Source organism: Chiloscyllium punctatum, chromosome 42 (assembly GCF_047496795.1).
Source record: "Chiloscyllium punctatum isolate Juve2018m chromosome 42, sChiPun1.3, whole genome shotgun sequence".
In the NCBI taxonomy this organism is placed as follows: Eukaryota; Metazoa; Chordata; class Chondrichthyes; order Orectolobiformes; family Hemiscylliidae; genus Chiloscyllium; species Chiloscyllium punctatum.
The window spans coordinates 16,381,856-16,402,200 of NC_092780.1; the positions used below are offsets into that span (position 1 = coordinate 16,381,856).

Genomic DNA, 20,345 nt, shown 5'->3' on the forward strand with positions numbered 1-20,345 from the left:
GTTCTGGAGTACAAGTCTTCACTGCTATTGCCTTTAGCAAAGGAAATCACAGAAGATTAACATCTGTAATACTGGGGAAGAAGCTGGGATGGATCATCCATTCAACACTTCTGGTCTTTAAGGCAGTCAAATAATTAGTAATAAAACTAGCCTGTACATAATATTGCTGTGCTTGTTGTTGCTGAGATTTCCCCAGTGCCTCTATATATAATTCCGAGGCACTGAAATGTGAACCTTTGCCCAGGATGTAAATTTTATAGTGTTGGTGCTTTCCACTGATTCTATCACACCCACGTTTACAAAATAGACTGATAATGGTTAAACAGGAAGAGGCAGAAAGGAATAGATATTAGAATACATGCAATGAAGCTAGACAGATAACATTAATAAAATAATAAAAGCAAGTCCAAAAGTAATTACAGCTGTGCAATCTCACTCAGGGTTTCAGGTGACCTCAATCTTCAAAATTAAAGCTTTAGGCATTTATTAACGTCATCTGCTATCCAAGATAAGAATCACAAGTCTTAAAACTATCAGTTTTTCTTGTAATAAAGTGTATATAGCATTCATGGGTTGTTCCATTCCACTTTGAGCATTATCTTGCTCTCAGCAGTGTCACTATTTACCTCAATTGCTCCATACAACAACTGTAAAAAATATTCAGGTTTAGGTTTGATTCTCAACACTATCCCATTAGGTTGTTAATTATTTTCTGCTGACTGGTTAGAATTAGGATTAGAATTAGAATCCCTACAGTGTGGAAACAGGCCCTTCGGCCCAACAAGTCCACACTGACCCTCCGAAGAATAACCCAACCAGATCCATTCCCCTGACTAATGCACCTAACCTACACGTCCCCGAACACAACAGGCAATTTAGCATGGCCAGTTCACCTAAGCCGTATATCTTTGGACTATGGGAGGTAACCGGAAAACTCAGAGGAAACCCACACAAACACAGGGAGAATGTGCAAACCCCACGCTGACAATCGCCCGAGGCTAGAATCGAACCCAGGTCCCTGGTGCTGTGAGGCAGCAGTGCTAACCATTGAGCCACCGTTCTTCGCCCTTTTGATAAAATTGATATACAAAATAATATTTTTTAAAAAGAAACAAATAGGAAGCTTGCAAAACGAATCAGAACCATGAGGTTAGTTTTTTTTTGAAAAGTCAGCATTCACCAGGTATTTGTTTAAAAGCAAATGGCACTTTATAATATTGAGAGAACATAAACTGAGGCATTACTCTGACCCAAGAGTACGGGCATGGTGGCAGTGGGCGGCATGGTGAGTGGTTAGCACTGCTGCCTCACAGCGCCAGAGACACGGGTTCAATTCCCACCTCAGGCGACTGACTGTGTGGAGTTTGCACATTCTCCCCGTGTCTGCGTGGGTTTCCTCCGGGTGCTCCGGTTTCCTCCCACAGTCCAAAGATGTGCAGGTTAGGTGATGTGGCCATGCTAAATTGCCTTTAGTGTTAGGTGTAGGGGAATGGGTCTGGGTGGGTTGAGCTTCGGCAGGTCGGTGTGGACATGTTGGGCCGAAGGACCTGTTTTCACACTGTAACTAATCTAAAAAAAAGAGGAGTGTGCTTTCAATTACTGAAAGTAATCCAACTAATCAAAAGCAAAGTAATGCAGATGCTGGAGATCTGAAATAAAACAAAAATCTACTTTCGAACTTGCTTTTATTGTGTTATTTGTTAGGTTCATTGCATACATTCCAATATCTAATCCTTTCTCCCTCATCCTGTTTACCAGTCTCTTTTGTAAAAGAAACTCAACAGTTCTAGCAGCACTTATAGAGATAGAAACAGAGTTAACATTTTAAGTCCAATATGACACTTCTTCAGAACTGAATGGCAATCCTGCTGACATTTTAAAGGAAAGTCTTGTTCCTACCACATGAATGTGCAAACTTAATGTCCCTTTTTTTTGCTCGTAGTGAGGCAATGGCAACACTATATTCTTTTCAAACTTACCACCAATTCTCTGATTAGGTACTCTTGCTGCTACTTTCAAGTGGATTTTCATTCAGATGGTCAGTGGTCTGTCCCAAAATGTGCAAATCTGACATATTTCAGAGCCTTGACTCCATTTTGGTTACATGAAACTGTGTGGCAACCCTCCAGTCTGCTGAAACCAGTGCTAGTCATAAAATGGATAGAAAGTGTGCCCCTTGGATAGGCTTAACCCAAACCCTGACCCCCGAACCCTAACCCTCATCGTGAGGTGGCCTGGAAAGGTTGGCCATTCTTGACAAGTTTAATCCACTTAGTGCCCTTCTCATTCAATCAAGGACCTGCAAAGGTGGCATTACAAAACAAAACCACAACCATCCTCCTCTTAAAATAATCCAAATGGTTTTATATTGAGCACAGCCTTTAGAAAGAAGCTGCACTTCAAACAACGTAAATCATATTTTTAAAATAAATGCTTTTCCAGGAGATTTGAACTAAAAACAGGAAAGGCTGAAAACCCTTAGCTTGTCAGTTAGCGATTGTGGGGATAGTGGACAGATTAAGGTTTTAGATTCCACTTTTCATCAATACTGTGCAGAAGGATTGTACTTCAAACAATGATTTCTGTTTAATGCAAGTATTGACTGATTTACAGAGTTTTTCTCGAATTTTCTGCTTTTTAAAATCTTCTTATTTAGCAAAACACCCGTGTTGAGGTCAGAATTGACGAGTCAATCCTTAATCCAGACTTGCTAAATCTAAACCCCAAATCTGGGTTAATGCATTACACCATGATTAAAATCTGAGCCACAACTGGCCTAAACCAACAGCGGATTTCAACAACAGAAGTTACTCTTCAATTTATATCAGGAAAATAAATGAAAATACTCAGATAGCTCAATGATTACAAGTGCTCTAATGGGGTTTTTGACTACATTGGAAACCTCTTGTTCTATTAAGATGTGTACAGTGCATGTGGATGTGTAGCGTGCATGGGTATAACATGCAGGAATTGACAGACAGTAAACCACAAACATCCTATCAGAAATTCTGCAATAATTTTAATGGAGAAAATCATGATCACTTAGTAACCTGTTAAAATAATCTTATGAAAAACAAGTTCTACAGACCTGAGTATCCTGTTCTGAGTGTCTTTGATGAGTTGCAGACTATCTATATCATAAAGATTTGCTCATTACATGATTCCTCCAAACTTTCTTCCTGTAAGATTTTCCCGTGGAATTTTGATGGTAACAGCCATGTTGCTGTAAAATTAGCATATCCCCTCACCCGCAATGAGCAAAGCCAGGGGAGATCAGTTAGTCAGTACAAAATTCTACCACAATATTCATGAATTGGCCCTGTGGAGCTGAAGAGTACACAAGGAGGGACTAATGTGGCAAATGGCCAACTAAAATAGGCATGAGACGGGTCAGCCCACCCTCTGCATTAACACAAGGCAAGAGGCAAAAGGTGGGGGTGAGTAAATGATTTCAATTTTTCTAAACGATTTTACTCAAAATCTTTTAAGCATGATCAGTACATTTTAGGAAAACACAAGTCACTCCCATTCCTGACATGGAGCAGCGCAGTCTGAGGCTCACAGACAGCACTATGTTTACAGTGTGCTTTGGCAACTAACATTTCGCAATGTACTGGAGTTCTTTGAGCAGTTAATTTAGACGCAGGCTTTCAGCTCACTTATAGTTCTCATCTGTTTGCACAATTTCTCTCTTTCATCCTCATGTTGTGTACAAAACCCTCATTCCAAGGGTCTGTTCTTGAAATGATGCCCAATAGGATTGGCAACTGTTCGATTCATTTGGACTTTTAAAATAAGCTTCGTATTCAATACTCCCGCTGTAGAGATCCAGTACAAGATTATACTATAGAGTACTCGACCCACTACTTACTTTGTTGAGGGAAATCCTTTTACCTGAGTACATCTTAGATGAACTCAATTTACTTCCATTAACATGTCATTCAATATAACTGCCTTTATATGGTTTTATTATTTATGAAACATAGTATTGTGGTAGAATTTCAAATGCAAGTAGTTTTGCTTAAGAATAGAACTCAACCTTTCTTTTCGGAAAGAAGCCAGGCTCAAATACAGCTTTATGACATAGAATTACTTTTGCAGATAAATGACTTTGTCTCAGTCTGATTACCGATTTCATTCCTGTCCACATATTACCCACGCACTATAGTGGCTGTGTGACAACCTGGAAATTTAAAGCTGATTAATGACTGACACCCAATAAGATGTTATGAATCACTGTCACATCAATTTTACTTCACATACACCATTATGTACAAATAATTGGAGGAGTTCACATAGTCACAGAAATTTACAGCATGGAAACAGACCCTTCAGACAAACTCATCTATGCTAACCAGACATTCTAAATTAATCTAGTCCCATTTGCCAGTATTTGGCCCATATCCCTCCAAACTGTTCCTATTCATATACCCATCCAGATGTTTTTTTTTAAATGTTGTAATTGTACTTGCCTCCACCACTTTCTCTGGGAGTTCATCCCTTACCTATACTATCCTCTGCAGGAAAATCTTGCTGCTTAGGTCCCTTTTCAATCTTTCCCCTCTCACCTTAAACCTATGACCTCTCGTTCTGGACTCCACTGCCCCGGGGAAAAGACCTTGCCTCTTCACTCTATCTTTGCCTCCCATGATTTTATAAACTTCTTTAATGTCACTCCTCAGCCTCCGATGCTCCAGAGAAAATAACCCCAGCCTATTTAGCCTATCCCTCTCACTCAAACCCTCCAACCCTAGCAACAAGAGGGGACATTGTTAAAAAAGTTGAAATTTTTCACATTTTTGTCAATTCTCTCGTTTTCTTTCTTTTCTCCTAAAGGCAATGGAACCTTATTTACATTTATAGAAGGCGAGCACATATTGCCTATCTCTTATTGTTATTAAGATGGTAGTGGTTGACTTGCTTCTTGTTGTACTTTCAAGGATTTCTTGCCCAAGTCAGCCAATTGACCATTCTTAGCAGGCTTTTTGAGCATGAAGGGCATTGCTATTCAATTCAATTCAGACTTGACCCAACATCTCTCCAAAGATACTTTCAAGCAATGGTTACAGGATAGAATACAGACCCTGTTTGACTCACTCAGTAGCCCTTCAGGAGTAGCAAGCTCCCTACTGCCTATCCAGTGAGGCCCATCAGACACACGAGATCAGGAGCCTGTAGGATTTTAAATAGCTTATTGGTCTATCCTTCCAAGTTGGCTGGTTAATCATCAGCAGTCCCCTTCAGCAATACACACTTGCCCAGCTCGAATATCAAATTACACAGTGTGTCATAGAGGATTGGCCAGGTTCCAGTCTTTCATTGTCAAGCATAACACTTCAGTAATTTATTTTAAATGAGATGTAAAGTAATAACTCGAGTGAAACAGAACAATAAGGAGACTGAGTGAACAGAAGACAAAAAAGCACATTTTCCTTTTAGAAAGATTGATCACAGAGGGGGAAAATTACATTTGTTCCAAAATAACATCAGTCTGTCAATTTTTCTCTAAATTTATTTTTGAATTCGATAACACAGGATGATTATGCAATGGTATGTTGCCATTATTATAATGTGGCTATATCTTTGCCATTATAGCTTTTATGTATGTAGAAGACATTTCATGATTCAAAACGTTAAACACACACACTTGCATTTCCACCATCACTTCCCATCAAAACTTCAACATCCACACTTATATCGGAAATATCCTATGTAAACCTGTCACACTTTTCCAGTAGTGAACATACTGTAGCACTAAAATTGAAGGGTTTAATTTAAAATTTAAAATCAAAGCACAAATGGGCATTTGAAATGAAAATTTTAAAAAGACAGCTTGTGTGTCTTTATTTTAAATTATGACTGAACGCTGTGATCAAATCATCTTCACCCAAGATTACATTTGATCTTGACATTTTGGGTGAAATTCAATGCCAACCCACCCATTCCCCTCTCCATTCCCTAGCAGCTGGTTAAGGAGACAAGGGAGCATTAAATTGGGTAACAGGAGTCGGGTAGGGAATCCATGCCTTCTTGCTTGCACCCGATTAAGTCCGAGGTGGCAAGGTTTATGGACAGCCTAACCTGCTGGATGCCAATTGAGGCCCTTAAGAGGGCAATCCCATATTCAACTAGAGACAGGTCAGGGAAAGTGAAACTCTGGCAGCTTGTCCAATAACTCTTGGCTTCTGCTGGGGGCACTACCAGCTTCAAGTGGCATGACAGGAAATGGAAGCCATCTAGCCTCTGATGGGCTGGAGATTCTTTGGAGTTAGGTGCCTGATAGGTATGTAATTCTGTCAGACCTACCTGTATACTAAACAGGATATCTGTGGGATTTCCAGATTCCCCACCACTAACATTAAATTCTACTCTCTGCAGTCTGGTCATAGGAGATCAGCTAGTTACAGGAAATGACATACATTCCTTTGTGGAGAGAGCTCTTCCTCTTTCATCTGCTCCGGATTCCAGTAGCAACATGTCTTATGTTTACAACTTTGTACGAATTCCAAGTACATTACCTGTTCAAAAAGCCCGATGATCAGAAGATCAGAACAACCGAAGAGTTCATTCAACTCCTCAAGCTTGCTCAACTATTTAAGAAGATTTTGGCTGTGATTGTGGTGTTATAAATAAATAAATGCATCAAGATTATGGTTTTAAAATCAGTTATCTACCAGCCCGGTTAACCCTTGACTCCCTTGTAGATCAAAACTAACTCGTCAGCTTTCTCTGGAACAGAATTCCAAAGGTTAATGAACCTCAAAGAAGAAAATATAGATGCTCTTCTTAAAAAGAAATAATACCGCTAACTGCAGATTCCCCCATGAAGTGAAAATTCCCCTCAGCTCTACCCATCTACCCACTTCAACAATCCACCTCTGGGCAAACCTACAACAGGAGATCATAGTCTTAGGCTAATGGGTGGAATATTTAAAACAGAAATGAGGAGTAATTACTTCTCTGGATGCCAGGACTGAATACATTTAAAGAAGAGATAGGTAAATCTTTAATTAATAGTGGGTTAAAGGGTCACAAGGAGGGGATAGGGAGGTGGACTTGAGGCCAAGATGAGATCAACCAGAATTGTATTAAATGGTGGAGAGGGCTCAAGGGGCTGAAATGCCTATTGCAGCTCCTGCTTTTTAATATTCTTATGTTACGATCACCTCTCATTCTTCAAACTGCTATGTGTATAGGTCCATCCTGCTTACCTTTTCCTCATAAGACAACTTCTTCAACCCAGAAATCAGTCAAGTACATCTTCACTGAATTATTTCAAATGCAAATACATTAAGTGCTGAAGCCAAAGCCATAAACAGTGCTCACCAAAGCCCAAAGTTATAACAAAAATTCCCTACTTCTATAATCCACCCCATTATACTAAAAGCCTCAATGGTTAACACTGCTGCCTCACCACACCAGGGACCCAGGTTCAATTCCACCTTCAGGCAACTGTCTGTGTGGAGTTTGCACATTCTGTGTCTGTGTGGTTTTCCTCTGGGCGCTCCAGTTTTCTCCCACAATCCACAGATGTGCAAGTTAGGTGGATTAGCCATGGGAAATGCAGGGATAGGTTTAGGTGGGTGGGATGCTCTTTGGATGGTTGGTGTGGACTCGATAAGCCGAATGGCCTTCTTCCACACTGTAGGGGATTCTACGAAACATGGAACTGTGAGATTTATCATTGTACCCAGACTGATATCATGGTCATTTAGAGCAGTTCACTTCTAACTCATGCCAGCCTTTGTTATTCATGGTCAGGATATGTACAAGACAGTCTTAGCTTAATACTGTTGGGTGCGCAACTACAATTATGTGAAAGTGATCTCAAGGTACTAAAATAACCTTTCACTTCGGATCGCATCACAAACTACAAAAGTAAAGCTTGTGTTTCGAAAATCAATTTATTTTGGCTGACATTAAGTGTCAAATGAATGTGCGATGTCCTGAATGTTTGTTGCGATGAGATAAGGAAGATTCATGACCGTACATTCTTTGCATTTATAACTATAAAGCGTTGAGACTTTGTTTCTTCGTATCTAATATGTCTGATGAAACATACTTAAAAGAAATAAATTGAAATGTATTGTTAACTGAAGCAGTTAAATACTAACATTTCTGTATTCGTGAGATTATCACAACTGTCCAAAAGGAGAAGTCTGAACCTGCAGAGTAATGACCATGCTGACCAAGCCAGGTCTCAGTTGCACATACCAATGCTTAATAAGAATGTTGCTTTTCTGTTTCTTTAGCTGAAGTTACTCAATCACTCATTTCATAGTTCAATACATGAAGTAATCTATAGCAATGTATCTGATGGAGAACACACGATATTTAACCTTAATATTATTGATGAAAGAATGGAATCACTGAGCGAAACAATCCAGTTCAAGGATGTGCAATGAAGGATTTTTGAATTGTTCTGTGTCTTGCTCTTCCACATTGCACCAATAAAAATTGTTTTCTGAACATTTTCCCCAACCTATTAGGTTAGACTCCCTACAGTGTGGAAACAGGCCCTTTGGCCCAACCAGTCCACACCGACCCTCCAAAGAGTAACCCACCCAGACTCATTTCCCCTCTGACTAATGCACCTAACACTATGGACAATTTAGCATAGCCAATTTACCTGGCCTGCACACCTTTGGACTGTGGGAGGAAACCGGAGCACCCGCATGCAGACATGGAGAGAATAGCAAACTCCACACAGACAGTCGCCTGAGGCTGGAATCGAACCTGGGGCCCTGGTGCTGTGAGGCAGCAGTGCTGACCACTGAGCCACCATGCTACCCCATAGAGAAGAAATATCCCACATAAATAAAAGCAAAATACTGCAGGCACTGGAAACCTGAAACAAAGACAGTAACTGCTGGAGAATCTCAGCCGATCTAGCAGAATGAACATTTCTAGTCAAGTATGGCTCTTCTTCAGTTCTCTCCACAGTAGCTGCCAGACATAGTGAATAATCTCAGCACTTTGTGATTTTATACAAGCCTTTAGCATATTTCTCAGACCATTCTCAAAATGAATAATATGAATTTCAATAACAGCTGCTTTGGATATAAAAGGACATACAAGCTGCCAAAATATTCATAGAGGATCCTCCCAACTCATTGCAATAGAATGTGCTCCTTCACAAAATGCTCTGGGCTTTTGGAAAGTATGTTAAGTTCACTTTAGTACGTAACTCTTCACACCATTGGATAAAAGGGATTGGTCTTGTTACATTCAGGCACCAGCAGTCACATGTCTTTCTAATTTACGCTATTATATACCTGTTTAACAAAGAGTCTAGTTGTATGAACAGTATTCATTTTCCCTTTACCCTTAACCATATCAGTAACAGACATACGTTATAAATGCAGGGAAATAGCTAACAAGGCAATGCACTTGCTTGGATTCTGTTGGTAAACTTGAACCCAATATGGGAGTCCAGAGTGACCTTGATTTGGGTTAAAGTTCAACAGCTGATAAATAAATCTTTACTAACACTTTATACATTTATAACACAGTCATGCTCCTTAATGTCACTTTACTGGTAATCCAATGGCTCATTCTGGTGACACTGGATCACATCCCACCATAGCAGATGGTGACAGCTGAATTCAATAAAAATCCAGAACAGATAGTCTAATGGGACGTGCAATCATTGTCAATAACACTAAAATCTATTTGGCACTCTCATGTCCTTGAGAGAAGGAAATCTGCTGTCCTACGTGTGAATCCATACCCACTGCAATGCAGTTGCTACTTAATGCCCTCTGAAATGGCCTAGAACATCACTAAATTCAGGTGCAGCTAGGGACGGGCAACAATTGTAGACTGTATCAATGCCCCACAGCCCACATAAGATCTTTTTTAAAAGTGCATTTAGGAGAAATCTGGATATCTTAAAATCAATTACTACCAATTTTCAGTGACTAACCTTCACCTTAAAATTGGAGGAGCATAAACATACTCCTCTCTCACTAAACACACTGCTCCAGTTCTTACTTGGACCATTGTGTTGTCGCAAAGTCTGATCCCCCAAACCACATGAAGAACTGAAGCAAAAGCAGCAGTGGGTGAGAACAACGTTTTTTGCTGGGTAAGGATCTAACATAAGGAAAGGCATTGTCATCCATTCCTGGTCAATGCATTGAAGCAAAAGTGCTCTGTTCTTCATAGCACAGAAAGCACAACTAAACAAATGGAGACAGGTGCCCAACTAAACTCAAGATGAAGCCCGAGAAGGCATGACTAGCTTAGATAAGGAGTACCCAAGCCACACCATGAGTTATTGAGCAGAGGCTGATGGCTACCATCAGAGACAGATTAAAGTAGGGCTCAATTCTAGGCTGTAGACCTGGTAGTAACTGGACCATAATTTATAGGCTAGTGCCAGAAGTGGTCAGTCTCGTCATTCATTTATTATTCAAACAGTGAAATACATTGCACACAAACATGACAGAAGTATCTTAAACCTGATATATCCTACTTCAAATTCAAGGAGAAAGTGAGGACTGCAGATACTGGAGATCAGACTCGAGAGTGTGGTGCTGGAAAAGCACAGCTTTCAGGCAGCAACCGAGGAGCAGGAGAATCGATGTTTTGGGCATAAGCCCTTCATCTGGAATCAGGCTTGTGGGTCGGGGTGAAGAGATAAATGGGAGGGGGGTGAGGTTGTGGGGAGGTAGCTGGGAAAGCAATAGGTGGATGAAGGTGAGGGAGAAGGTGATAGGTCAGAGGGGGCAGTGATGGCGGTGTCCAGAGGGCAGTGTCGAGTTGGAGGCTTGGGACTGGAATAATGTGGGGGAAGGGGAAATGAGCAGCTGTTGAAATCCACATTTATCCCATGTGGTTGCAGGGTCCCAAGGCAGAATATGAGGCGTTCCTCCTCCAGGCGTCGGGTGGTAACTGTTTGGTGGTGGAGGAGGCCCAGGGCCTACATGTCCTTGACGGAGTGGGAGGAGGAGTTAAAGTGTTCAAATTCAAGCCTTGTTTGCTCACTATCCCAGATTTATGTCAACTCCTTCACCTTTCGCATTTGTAATTTGGAACAAAGAGCCATTTTAAAGTGGTCAGAAATCTGGCTTGCCACACAATTACATTCATGATCAATCTCATTCTCTGGTCTTATTCCCAGGTTTCTCCCAGGAAGAACACAATTGCAGACAGCAATTCCAGACTTCTTACAAGCACTAGAAATGGGTCATTTCCAGAAGATTGGGAGTGCATCCTGAAATTCCTTCTCTCTCTCTCTCATATAAATAGAGAATAATGTAGGGAAAGCTAACAACAAGAAAATGTTTCTGTACAATGTTAAGCACTGACGTTGCATCACTGAGTGATGATAATGAGATAAATCTGTACTTGACTGAATTTCTGATTTCAGCTGCTCTGTTCTGGGAAGATGCAGACCAGAGGGAGAGGGAGGGGACAGAAATATCTGAAGAATGGGCTCTCTATTTAGTCATTTTTGCCTGTATGCTGGCAGACAACGAGCAGTAGTCTGCACAGGAACAGTCAATTGAAACACTCTCATAAGTAGTAATGTATCTGATGTTCTTTTTGGGATTGACCCAGCTCAGCGCCTGATGCCCTTTACCTCAGGCAAAACAGATTTTTAACCAATTGACTGCCATTCTTTGTTGAATTTGCAAAGACAAAGATAAAAACGTTGGCATAAATCTGGGACAGTAGTAATGCGAGACATACAAGTAAGGAGAATGGGCATTAAAACAATGCTCCATGATCCATGGTCAGCATTAGCTCATCAGTAGTTGGATCTGGGTTGCACTCCAGTGCAGCACTGATGATATGTCCTTCAAATAGATCTTACATCCTCTACTTATTCCACTACTTCAGGCCTGTCTGAAAGTTCTAGCTACATGCATTTAAGGAAGCTCTTCCCAGACCTGGACAACATGCCTCCCTCAACTGACATCACCAAAAGTAAATTAACTACCCATTGACAATACTGCTTCTGTGGAATCTTCCTGTTCACGACAGGCCTGTCCAAAAATAATCACTGAAATTTGAAGTAATTCACTGTGTTGTGAAGGACTGCAAGATGTTTCTTTGCAGGAGAGTTGTGTCTTCCTTAAAAACACAAATACAGGCATTCTCTTTAAAAGCACGAGTCACAAGTATTCCAAGTACTGAATGTATTCTAATTGATTATCAGCACAAGCAAAGTGGCCACTCACTCCAGCCATGTCTGAGCATTAAGGAAGCTATTTTGTAAAAGTTCTATAGCCATTGTATTCACAGTTATACTTCTCCCATTCACATCTTCTCTGAGAAAGTTCTTATTTCTCCACAGAAAGCAGTTAATACTTGGAACTTATGTATAAGCCATGTTATGAGTCCAATTTTGGAAATTAATAGGTGTTCTCTAGTAAATATATTCCTTTGACAGTTAAAATGGAATTCTCATCTACAGAAGTTTCTGTTTTTTTTCAAACAAAACTTGTGGTGACCAACGTGCTTTGGGGAAGGGGGAATTTTCTTTATTTTGCTGTGACACCCATTTAACAGCAAATTCTTAATGTTTGTTGCATGTGGAATTTAGTTAGTTTGTGAAAATAAAAGTTTCAAACAGTAAAATTGCTTTCAATGGTTTGCTTTCAGTCGGCAAATGGGATTCCATTCTATTAAAAGTTGTCAGTCTCTCACAGGGATCTGTATAGAATTACAAGCTGCCCGAAACTTTTCTGAATCAAAACCTCCCAAGAAGTCAAACCAGGACATCCAAATAGTAACAGTCACATGATATACCACTTTTGGAAAAGTGAGATTCATAAAGAGATACATCACGGTTACTCTACAAGAAAAGTCCCCTACAAATGTCATCATGTAGATACTGAAACTGTTGGAAATGCCCAACAACTTGAACAGCTGCTGGCACAGAGATGGGTGAATGTTTCAGTTGCACTTCTGCTGAGAAACACACCCAAATTAATCTGCCTTTCTTGTGCAAATGGCATCTGACTTATGTGTTCCCAGCACTTTTTCAATTTCATTTTACCAGTTTCATCACAATAAGTTGTTTGCCCTTGTGCTAACTGAAAAGCTGCCATGATTACATTTCTCTATTTGGTGTGTTGTCCAATAGAAACATCAAATAATATAACCTGTTAGGTCAAGTGGACGTTTCTCTGATAAGACTTTTAACTAACAAAACACCACACGTTTAAAAAAAAAATCAAATGTTTGCTTGCATTCTGCATTGTACAGACTGCAAAATATTGGAACTACACAGAGCAGCTGGGAATGAACAGGGACTTCAGAGCCTGATCAGCAAAGTATTTAATTTTAAGATTTATAAACCTTCGAATCTCAATGCATTTTTTTGCAAATTCTTTAATAGTGAGTCGGGCAAGTTGTTTTATGTTTTACTAAGTTCTGTCTCTTCATTAAATTTTGAATATAAAAGATAGGTATTATTGTCATAGAGCAGTGGTTTTGAGCAGTAAGATTGTGTTAATGCTGAGTTTTTGAGAAAGGGTATTGTGACTGTTTTTTGCAAATATTCTGGGTCTGTAGATTGTTTAAGGTGCAGAGATGGCTTCTAGTAGAGTGACGTGCACTTCCTGATATAGGAGATTAGGGAAAATATCAATGTCCCTGGAAATTATGTCTGCAGGAAGTGTGTTTGGATGCAAATCCTTTCCGAACACATGGATCGGTTAGAGTGGCACTCATTGGCAATGAAAAATTTACAGAGACTGGCAGCAAATTAAATAGTCATGGCAGAGAACAAGATAAGGCCAATAAATTAAACTTCATTTATTTCAATGCAAGCGGTCTGACAGGTAAGGCAGACAAACTCACAGCATGGTTGGGAACACAGGGCTGGGATAACATAGCTATTACAGATACCTCGCTCATGGAGGGGAGGACTGGCAGATTAACGTAGCGCACTAGACATGCTATAGGAAGGATAGAAAGGGGCAAGAGAGGAGAGGGAGTGGTGTTTTTCGTTAAGATTAACATTACAGATATGCTGAGGGAGGATATACCTGTGAGAAGATCCAGTGAAGTTATATGGGTGGAACTGAGAAATAAAGGGATGATCGGCTTATTGGGATAGTATTAAAGGCTTCCCAATAGTCAGCGGGAAATTGAGAAGCAGGTATCTGTAAGAATAATAGGATGTAATGGTAGGGGATCTCAACTTTCTAAACTTAGACTGGACTGTCATAGTTTTAAAGGCTTGGATGGAGAGGAACTTGTTAATCTGTACAAGAAAATTTTCTTATTCAGTATGTGGATGTACCCACTAGAGGAGCAAAACTTGACCTTCTGTTGTGAAATAAAACTAGGCAAATGACTGAGGTGTCAGTGGGGGAGCACATTTGGGCCAGTGATCATAATTCCATTAGTTTTAAAATAATTCCGGGAAAGAATAGACCTGATCTAAAAGTTCTAAATTGGAGTAAGGCCAATTTTGACAGTATTAGGCAAGAACTTTCAAAAGTTAATTGGGAGGGATTATTTGCAGGTAAAGGGACAACGGGTGGAAAATGGGAGGCCTTTAAAAATGATATAATGGGAGTTCAGAGGCAGAATGTTCCAGTTAGTGTGAAGGGCAAGGCTGGTAAGTGTAGGGAATACTGGATGACCAGAAGAATTGAGGCTCCGGTCAAGAAAAAGGAGGCATAAGTCAAGTATAGACAGTTGGGATCAAGTGAATCTCTAGAGGACTATAACGAAAGTAGGAGTATACTTCAGAGGGAAATCAGGAGGGCAAAAAGTGTAAATAAGATGTCTTTGTCAAATAGGGTTAAGGAGACCCCAAAGAGATTCTACAAATACAAAATAAAAGAGTAACTAGGGAGAGAATAGGGCCCCTTAAAGATCAATGAGGCCATCTATGTGTGGAACTACAGAAGATGATGAGATACTAAACAAGTACTTTGTGTGATATTTGTTCTGGAGAAGGATATGGAATCTCGGGAACTTGGGGAAATAAATAGCACATCTTGAAAAATGCCCACATTACAGAAAAGGAGGTGCTGGATGTCTCAAAACGCACAAAGGTGAATAAATTCTCAGGACCTGATCAAGTGTTTCTCAGAACTTTACGGGCAACTAAGGAAGACATTGCTGGGCCCCTTGCTAAGATAGGCGCAGCAGGTCAGGCAGCATCCAAGGAGCAGGAGAATTGACGTTTCGGGCATGAGCCCTTCTTCAGGAATTTAGATTTTCAGCTCTGATCTCCAGCATCTGCAGTCCTCACTTTTTCCCTTGCTAAGATATAACTGTCACTGATTACCACAGGTGAGGTGCAGGAAGACTGGAGGTTAGCTAATGCGGTGCCATTATTTTAAAAAAATGGGGTAGGGACCAGTGAGGCTGACATCAGTGGTGGGTAAGTTGTTGGAGGGAATTTTGAGGGACAGATTTTACATACACTTGGAAAGGCAATGACTGATTAGGGAGAGTCAAAATGGCTTTGTGTGTCAGAAATCATGTCTCTAAGTTGATTGAGTTTTTTGGAGGAGTGACAAAGAAGATTGATGAAGGCAGAACAGTAGATGTTGTCTGTATGAACTTCAGCAAGATATTCGACAAGGTTTCACATGGTAACTGGTTAGCAAGGTTAGATCACATGAAATCAAGGGGGAGCCAGCCAGCTGGATACGAAATTGGCTTGAAGGTGAGAAACAAAGGATGGTAGTAGAGAGTAGCTCTTTGGACTGGAGGCCTGTGGCCAATGGTGTGCTGCAAGGATCAGATTTGGATCTGAATATAGGAGGCATGGATAGTAAGTTTGCAGATGACACTAAAATTGCTGGTGTAGTGGAAAGTGAAGAAGGTTATCTCAGAGTACAACGTGACCTTGATTAGATGGGCCAATGGGCTGAGGACTAGCAGATGGAGGACAATTTAGATAAACGTGAGGGATTGCATTTTGATAAGGCAAATCAGAGCAGGATTATAGAGTTAATGGTAGGATCCTAGGAAGTATCACTGAACAAAGGTATCTCGAAATACAAGTGCATACTTCCATGAAAGTCAAACTGATGGATGGTGAAAAAAGAGTTTGGCACGCTTGCCTTTATTGGTCAGTTCATTGAGTCTTGAAGTTGGGAAACCATGTTATGGCTTTCCAAGATATTGGTTAGACCACTTTTAGAAAGCTGCATTCAAGTTTGGTCTCCCTACTATAGGAAAGGTGTTGTGAAACATGAAAGAGTTCAGAAAAAAATATACATAGATGTTGCCAGGGTTGGAGGGTTTGAGCTATAGGGAGAGGTTGAATAGGCTGGGGCTTGCTTCCCTGCAGTGGAGGAGGACGGGGGTGATCTTATACAGGTTTATAAAATCATGACGGGCATGGATAAAGTGAATAGCTAAGGTCTTTTTTCCTGGGGCAATGGTGTCCAAAACTAGAGGGAATAGGTTTAAGGTGAGAGGGGAAAGAATTCAAAGGGACTTAAGGGGCAATTTTTCATGCAGAGGGTGATGGAGGCTAGTACTTTTACAACATTTAAAAGGCATCTGGATATGTATATGAATAGGAAGAGTTTAGAGGGATATGGGCCAAGTGTTCGCAAATGGAACTACATCGGTTTAGGATATCTGATCGGCATGAACAAAGGGTCTGTTTCCATGTTGTATAACTATGACTATGACTAATTACTAAGCACTATAGAAAACGGCTCAGTGTACAAGTAAAAATGAAGTCTATGCTCAAGGTTAGAGGTAATGCAGAAGTGGTACATACATATTTCAATCAGATCGGCTGTAATTAATTGCTTCCGGTCACTTACTATAACTAACAGCATATGCTAGTTTAACTGCTTAAAATACCTATACTGGCATAATATGCTGATGTCAATTGCTTTGCAAAGATTCTCACCACCCCATGAGAAAAAAATGCATAAGAATTTTAAGTAATGGCCATCTCATCGCCATAGAGCATGAAAGATGAATGGAGGAAGACAAGGCTGTGATTACAGAGCAGAGAAAAAAACTGACCACATCAGAGAACATATCTTCATATCCTAAGATATGGAGTCTGGGAATTCCCTACAATTCACACAAATTTAAGACTCAGTTGCAAAAGAAATGCTTGCCATTTATGACATGGTTAAATCCTTCGAATGGTTTTCTCAAACGTAGTGAGATTGGAGAAACACAGTGCATTTGAATTCAGAATCCAAAACTCACATTCCAGCTCGTCACCCTGCTGATTGAACTTGGCAATGCAGAAGATATGTCTAATGGAGCAAGTTAGTCTGCTGATAATGATGTGACAATTTGTACTAAATGATTACAGTGTGAAAAGGCTCTTATCAAAGGGCTCGACCTACATTATTGGAAGAGCAGAGTGAGAGGAAGGGATGAATCCTGCAGTAAGTTTTTCTTTGACAGGCAGTCACATACTTTGGCATAACTTGCAAATTCATACCACCCCTCAGGCAGACAAAATATCATACAGCGTCACAGAGCCATAGACATGTACATGTACATGTACATGTTTAACTTGTTTATGTTGGCCAGAGATCCTAAATTAATTTAGTCCTACCTGCCTGCCCATATCCCTCTAAACCCTTCCTATTCACATACCCATCCAGATGCCTTTTAAATGTTGCAACTGTACCAGCCTCCACCACTTCCTCTGGCAGCTCATTCCACACACGTGGCACCCTCTGCATATAAAGGTTGTCCTTTAGGTCCCTTTTATATCTTTCCTCTCTCACCTTAAACTTATGCCCTCTAGTTTTGGACCACCAACTCAGGGAAAACATCTTGTCCAGTAACCCTATCCATGCCCCTCATGATCTTATAAACTTCTTGAAGGTCACCACTCAGCTTCCAACACTCCAGGGAAAACAGCCCCAGCCTATTTAGACTCTCTATAAATCAAAACCTCCAACCCTGACAACATCCCTGTAAAATCCTTTCAAGTTTCACAACACCCTGCCTGGATCAGGGGGGCCAGAACTGAACGCAGTATTCAATGTCCTGTACAGCCACAATGTGACCTCCCAACTGGAACATTCAACGCATTGACCAATAATGGCACTGACCAATACCTTGGCCCTTTGTGTTTGGTCCCAGCGTTGGGGATTTACCTTTCAACTGAAACACATGTTTAATCAATTCACGGTTAGCACTCAGGAAACAACACTTGGATGAAAGATACAGTCAGGGCAATGTATTTCCATGCAACGCGAAGAACTGTTCACCATTTCAGAATAAAGAGCGTTAGGAGAGATGGTTTTAAACCCCTTAGATTCCCAGTCAGGCCAATGAGTCCCTGTCACCAGCACCAATTTCGATCCAATTGCTACTAATAGGATCATCTTTGAGTGACACTATTTTTTTTCTCTCTCTCTTTAGTTCAAATGAGTTGCTCTCGAGAATAAACTGATGCTCGTTCAACATACATGTCACACAGCAAAATAACGGCACTCCCTACGGGAGCGCACAACTGACAGGGATAAACAAGCTCCCTGCACTCTTGAAGCCATCATTGTAGTTGATGGGATGTTCAAATCTGCTCATCGCTCGCTGTAAGACAACACTTTCAAGGACGGTGTTACTGGGTGTCGCCCCAACCTACACACTTTGCGTGGAATAAACAGATTCCCCCTCGTCCCCGTATTCTGGGAGGATACAAATACACCTCTCCATTCACGTAGCACACCCACCCAGGGTTTATTTGGATAGCATTACTTGCAAAAAAATAAACAATCGTCTTCGGGGGAGGTGTAAATATTTGTGAACACCGAGGAAGTAATTGTGGAGTCATAACAGCAGCCGCTGAGGTGATGCAAAGTCAGTGAATGTGGGTTGGAATTGGATTTCCCTTACCTTGATCAGACTGCTCCGGGGAGTTGCTAACTGCTTCGCCTCCGCAGTTCCACGGCTGCCGGCCGCTGCCTCGGACCCCGGACCTTCCCCGTTCCCATTCGAGACGCGCTGCGTTCCTTGGGGGTGTCCAGACGAGTTGGGCAGGGGAAGCTGCGGAGCGGGCAGCCCGACTTCAGCACCGTCTCCCTGTCCATCCGCCATCATCGGAGAAGCATTCCCCCCGTGTCCTCCTCCTTCCCACCCTCCCGCTGCTCTAGCGCGGCCAGAGACAGAGCACGCACAGCACACACACACACACACTCCCCAAGCCCGGCGCCACTCACTCAGACCCTGAGCTAAACACCGGCTCCTGCAAACAGCCCAGACCAGTGCAATTACTTCCTGTCAAATTAACGGATATAATCCGTCACCACACCAGCCTTGGTTGTGTGTTACTTCCTCGTTTCCAACACGTGTTGTGTTGCAAAGAACGCCTCTCTCCCAGATCACCTCCTGACATGAAGCAACGGGATTTGTTTATATATCTTCACACACCCCCACCTCACGGTTTGGGAACTCAAGTTCCGTCTCGCAACTATAACATTCCTCCAAAGACTCCTGGAAAAGTAGCATTTTGTGCCTCGCGCATATTCCTTGTAGCATCACATTAAAATGTATAATTTTGCAATGGGTCTTCACGTTGGAGAGGGACAAAATTAGATTCTGACCATGGTTTGCAGTAAGAGACTCCTGTCAACACCAGGGACGGTGACAGCTGTGTCTATTTTTGGTCCGTTTTGTATTTTTTTTTGTTAAATAGGAAGTCAGTGCCGTTTCTGGACAAGTTGGATGAATTCTTCACCCATTACTACCGTGCAGCCCCCCGCAAAAGTCCCAGCGCTCAGTGATGTGCAGAAACAGGAATACATTGTGTCCCCTTCCACCCGAGAATACGTTTCAGAATTGGCTTCGGGTTTTCAGTCCAATTCGAAACCATTTTCAAACGAGCATTTGCGAAGCAAAACTGACAGGCGTGTGTGTGTCATAAAATGATGCTGCGTCAAAATCCTTTTAAACTCTTCGCAAGTTCATTGCGCAGTTTCAAATCAAAACTGCGTTACTTCGCGTTAGCAACTGAAGTCCACTTTTAATGGGAACCGATTAAGATGCAGCAGCTTCTTTTCAATGAACTCTGTCGCTATTTGACAAGCGCTGGGTGTGCCTTACAGAGGGAGCGGGGTCGCAACCTTTTATAAAGGGAACCAGATAAAACGCAGCATACCAGATACCACATCCAAAACTGGAGTTCTGGTGATGGTCCATTGCATATTCAAAGGAAATACTCCTGCAACAGTCGTAACATCTGCGGAAAATGTATTTGGAATGGCATTTAATGTCTCCTACTGCTACCCATAATGTGTTACTATCAGAGACTATCATAAGCATTCATGCAATTCTTATGAATCTAAGTTGTAACGTGATAATGATTGGTATTGACGAAGAAGTACAGTTCTTCATGTGATCTTTGACATCCACCAGAGCAGGCCAGTGGGAAT

General features: G+C 41.2%; 1 protein-coding gene across 1 annotated transcript in view; it reads right to left on the reverse strand.

Annotated features, from left to right (window-relative positions):
- The window catches only part of LOC140465764 (inactive phospholipase C-like protein 2), a 218,008-nt gene extending 198,122 nt beyond the window's left edge, over positions 1-19,886 (reverse strand). Inside the window, exon 1 of the mRNA XM_072561496.1 lies at positions 18,811-19,886. Coding sequence (XP_072417597.1) covers positions 18,811-19,014 — 204 coding nt within the window. The 5' untranslated portion in view covers positions 19,015-19,886. The remainder of the gene's footprint in view (positions 1-18,810) is intronic.
- Positions 19,887-20,345: the final 459 nt, after the last annotated feature.